Raw genomic sequence first — 4971 nt, forward strand, 5'->3', positions numbered from 1 at the left:
TTTAATTCATTCACCAATGGTATACTCAATGTACCTCAATAAGCACTCACAGACACTTCCAGTGTTCATAGAACCCTCATTCATTTCATAACGAGCACGGCATTGTTGCCGTGATTGTAGCGAGTATGTACTAAAGATATAGTGGATTAAGGGTGGTTCCACTCCTTGAGCTAGCAGTGCACATTCTCCTTCGCGGTCAACTAATTTTCCACAGCCTTCAATTTACTCAAGTTCCAAAATAATCTGGTACGATGCTGCTTACTGCGAGGCAGCGCAAGTCTGGCCGTTTATGGACGCCACGCCCTACGTAAGAGTGGAAAATGAGCCAGACTTGGCAACAATCTGCCGCCTAAACTGCCCAAAATAGTGGTTACGAGCGGCTGAAGTTCTGCTGATGCAGCTTAAAGCAATCATTAAACTCTTTGTCTGTGTTTAACTGTCTTGGCAGAGAGACGTCACGAGGATTAGCTGCGGCGAATGCCTGATGTCTCTCTCCCTCTTCATCATGCTGCAGTTCCCAGATGAACAAAGTTTGCCGTTGAGGAACCCAGAAAGGCAAACTGCATTCTCTACTCCTATTCACCACGTAAATAGACGCTTTGAAACACATAAATGTTGCGATATCTGGCTGTTTGTACTTGTAGTTAGCTGCAGGGTACTATCCGCTGACAGGAGCTCACGGATGACCCAGAAAGGGAAACGCTTGGTCTTCTGGTGTAGCAGGAGCATATGGCTGGCGATGGCTCACCTTCGCTCAAACGTTCGCCAATTGACTCACAAATTCATGAGCGTAGGCACGCTCACAAATCAGTAGTGCCACTGCAATCTTTTCCTTCGGCAAATGCTTCGCCTAGTCGTGCCGGTGAAAAACTACGCAGTGTCAAGCACTCGAGAAAGCACACTTCTCAGCAACTCTCTTTTGTAGTACAACGGTTGGAACGCTGAAACCATTAGATCGGATGGCGAGAGTCTACGGGCAGGTGAAATACTGGCAATGTGAAGACAAGCGCAGCTTGCCGGCCAACCGTTTAGCTACTCAGTAGGCGACTCCTTAGATGGAGTGGAAACTCCCAGCAACGCTAAATAGAACAAACTTTAGGCAGACGATTCCAGTAGATCAAGTACCAAAACTTAAAGTGTCAGTCGACAGCTACCAAAATGGAGACAAGCGGAGCGCCCTGCTCTACTTCTCTATGAGCTCACGAAACCCACCCCAGTCTTCCGGGGCAACGTAGTTTTTTGTGCTCATGAAGTGAAGCAGAACCGTAGAAGGGCCGTCCTCTACGCCGAGCATGTACTGCGTGCGCACAAATATTTCTCGAGCGGTATACCACTCGCCGGCTTCATAATGCCTGAATCCTGATCGAAACGTCCCAAGAAATTCTTTGGTCAAGTGTTCACGCATAGATACAATGTCAGGATCAGTCTCAAACATTGCAGAAATCGACGTACGACTGGACCAAAGCCTGTTTTTATCGCGAAGGCGCTGCTGTCTTTGAAGGGAGGCCGTGTGTTTAGAGGCAACGGTGACAGGAGCCCTTGATGGGACCTGCAGTCTGCCGGGGTCCAAATCAACCGTATAAAGGCCTAGAGGCACCTTAGAGCCCTTTACTGTCGCTCGGTCAATTTGGCGGCAGTATGTCTGCGTCTGTGGAGACATAATATCGTACAGGTCGGATGATATGAGGATCGTCACTCCATACTGCTTGGTTGCTGCTTCGAGTCTGGAAGCCATGTTCACATTTGGAGACAAATATGAAGCGTCAATTTTGTATTCCGATCCAATGGCTCCCTCGATGGCCCATCCAACATGCAGACCGAAGCCCATCTTCACCTTCCAGCCAGTTCCCATGCGCTCAATGATCTCAGGTATTTCCCTGTATTCAGCCAAAGTGTGTGACTTGTTTATCCCAGCTACGACTTTGACAAAAGACATCACTGCCATATCTGCTAGCTTGTTGCTTGTGACTGTGTCAATAATTTGTTCCTTTATTCCATCGGCGATCTCTCTCTCTGGAAACTTCCATACGAGAAGAAATGCATCTCCTATGTTTTTGTTCGCGCTCCCGGAGAACTGGTCCACTGTGCCGTGGACGATTTCCGCAATCTGATTCACAAACACCATAACTTTTTCTTTCAGGATCTCCGTTGCATCTGTGAAGTTTCGGATATCACAGAAGCCAAAAATAGCTTCCATCTTGCGTCCTTCTATCATTGCGTTGATGTTTCCATCTGCAGTATGCATGTTCTTAGCAATGATTTCAGCACCGGCCTCTCCAAAACCAAGGGCTAGCAGACCCCCAATCTTTATTATGGTTTTTTCCAATATGGCAGTTTCATAGTTCTCCTTCTGCGTCTTCGAGCTTTTACCACCCATCCAGGTTTTTATTGCTTGTAGGGGATCTCCTTTTGCTCCGTCAGCGCTTTCTTCGCTTTGGCGGTCCTCCCCTTCTGCGTTCATGTTGGTGGCCGCAAGAGGATTATTTCTAATTTTGTTCATCTTTGTAATCATTCTTTCGATGGGCCTCAGAATCAGAGTATTGATGTCATGGTTAATTGCCACTGTGCCAATAACCATAATTAGGCACACGAACACGGTTTTCAGCATACTCAGGGCGCACTCCAAATGCGAAAGTTCGCGCTTGTCATACACCGCCTTGAAAATTGAAATGTTCTGAGACACACATGAAGAGGCCTTCTGGGTTTCCAGAGGTCCGGCCACTTCCTCGGAGGGTCCTTCACAAAATGCAGAAGAAAATATTTCCCGTTCACTGGGTCTCAATGAATCTATTGATTCCAGTTCATCGGTCAGCATTGTTCCGTTGACTGCGCTTGCAAGGAGTAGCTCTTCTGCGCTTTGTGGCGGTAGTTCCAGGGGATGATCGCAACTCTTGAAGCCAAGGCATGCCATATCTACGAAAACACGCCCAGCTGACTCAGTGACGTGAGTTAAGGGGAGCGGAAGTTCCATGTAGACCAAATTCTGGGGATTTATTTCTCCTTCCACGTAACCAATGCCGTGCTTTCGGTGGTAGTTGATGTAGTAAACGGTATTCATGGAGTACATCCGCCACCAAGGAGCTGTATTGTATCGCTTAGCCGCTGTGGCAGACTCTGCGACGCTGTCCAATCCGGACTGTTCGGAGCTCGTCTTCGAAAGGTATTGATCCTCAGACAGAAAGGGTAGCACTATAGTCATAACGAGGATAATGTATATCACCTTCCTGGTAGTTCTGTCTGTGAGTTCCCGGCCGATCTTGCTGTCATATTCATCTCCATCATCCACGACCTCTGCCTCTTCTTCTAGCCCGACGTCGTCAGGCGCCCGCTCTCCAGGCTCCAGAAACAGGTCTTGTTGGTATGTAACTTCCTCCTTAGGCTGAAAGCGCAATGCCAACGTTTTGTAGAGCTTTGCAACTCGGATCAGCCGGACTAACCTCATTACCCTCAGTACCCTTGCTACCTGCGAGCCTGCCTTTCCCGCTCGAGACACCTGCATTACATCGCTCGACGCCATTTCGGCATTTTCTTCGACAACTAGATACATTTCATAGTAAATCCATGACAAATCTAGAATCAAAGTTCCGGTAGAGATCAGATCAAACCAGAAAAAAGTATGCCATGTGTAGTTCTCCTTGCCAACGCAGCTAACAAATATTTCCAGTGTAAAGATTACTAGGCAGAGGATAGCAACTATATCGAAGGGTAAGTCGGCAGTTACTGAAGTAGCCCATAGCTTCAGATCGTTCCCGAATAAAGCATAGATTGTTGCTACTGTCGTTACTACCTCTGTAACCTGGTGTAGTGCAACGAACGTGCAAAACGAAACAAATTTGGAGTCACTCTGGGCGCCTCTCTTTGTCGAGGCCACAGAGCTGTGGCGCTGTTGGCGGTCCATTTCCGTGGTTGTGTAAAAAGGAAAGAGAAAACCCTTTAAATATTTGCCTTTCTCCGTACAGCCGTCTTCCTGGGATCGTCCCAACTCGCAAGGTGTTTCAGCGTGTATTCCGCCTACTGCATGGAATCCACACAATTCATCCTAATAAGCGGAGCCCTGCCACCCTCGGAAAGTAGACAGTGCAACTAAAATGCACTTCTGGAAAGCCCTGAACAGCTATACGAAACAAAAAGAAGAGGCTGCTCAGTCCGGCGCTAGCTGATTTCTTCTCGCTCCCAGCGCGACACCGTCGATTACTCCCATTTAAATCTGTACAGCGCAGTTGACATCTCCTTTGAATTCAGTTGACACCCCTCAAAGTAAAAAATGGGACTGTTCTTCCCCTGCCAAGTCTTCAGGGGATTTGCTTCGGAAGGTTACTCAATGCTGTTACTGGAGTTGTTGCCTCTTCAGAACCGCTCTGGCCGTTCCTCAACTTATGCTGTGACAGACCCGGAAGAGAGCGTTCGCGGAGACTCACGAAAAGAGTTTTAGCCTTCCTTAACGTATCCGCCTTTTAAGTTCTTTCATTGGTAGTGGCTGCATCGGTGCAGAGGTACTACGTGGGCAAGTAGCCCTCTGGTATATAGTTTGTGGGTGAAGAGTAGGCGACGCCTTCAAAGAGGTTTTTTAAACGAGAGTCACTGGTGAGGATTGTTTTTGCGCTTAAACTGAAAGCATACCACCTCTACTTTCTGGCGAATTTGCATCTGCTGACGCAACTAACGCCACCCTTTGGCGTACCGTCACTTATGCAGGAAGTGCAAATGTGCCCACGTTTGGTTATTTTAAAAGCACTTTCCTGGCCTGGCTGATGCTTCTCTCTTGAATCAAGTAGCCTCCCTATTTTGATGCTTCTAAAGGGATTTAGCGAAATGAGCCACTTTCATCAGTGTTTGCAGTGAAGTGATGGGCGTCCTTGGTGGAGTTTGACGGTTCCCTATGCACTACCTCTAGCTTGCTGTAGATCTGTGTCAGCACTGCATAGAAAGAATACTCCTCGGCTAAATGTGAAACATCTGATGGTGGTGATA

At 47.6% G+C, this 4971-nt stretch overlaps 1 protein-coding gene across 1 annotated transcript; it reads right to left on the bottom strand.

Moving 5' to 3' along the window:
* Positions 1-1183: 1183 nt before the first annotated feature.
* EMH_0044700 (adenylyl cyclase, putative) lies at positions 1184-3898 on the bottom strand (the record flags this gene model as incomplete). The annotated part of the gene is made up of 1 exon (XM_038022359.1): positions 1184-3898. One exon carries the CDS (start codon positions 3896-3898, stop codon positions 1184-1186), a length of 2715 nt encoding a protein of 904 aa, XP_037878213.1.
* Between the last annotated feature and the right edge of the window lie 1073 nt (positions 3899-4971).

Source organism: Eimeria mitis, genomic scaffold (genome assembly GCF_000499745.2).
Source record: "Eimeria mitis Houghton genomic scaffold, Emh_scaff1862, whole genome shotgun sequence".
Taxonomy (NCBI): Eukaryota; Apicomplexa; class Conoidasida; order Eucoccidiorida; family Eimeriidae; genus Eimeria; species Eimeria mitis.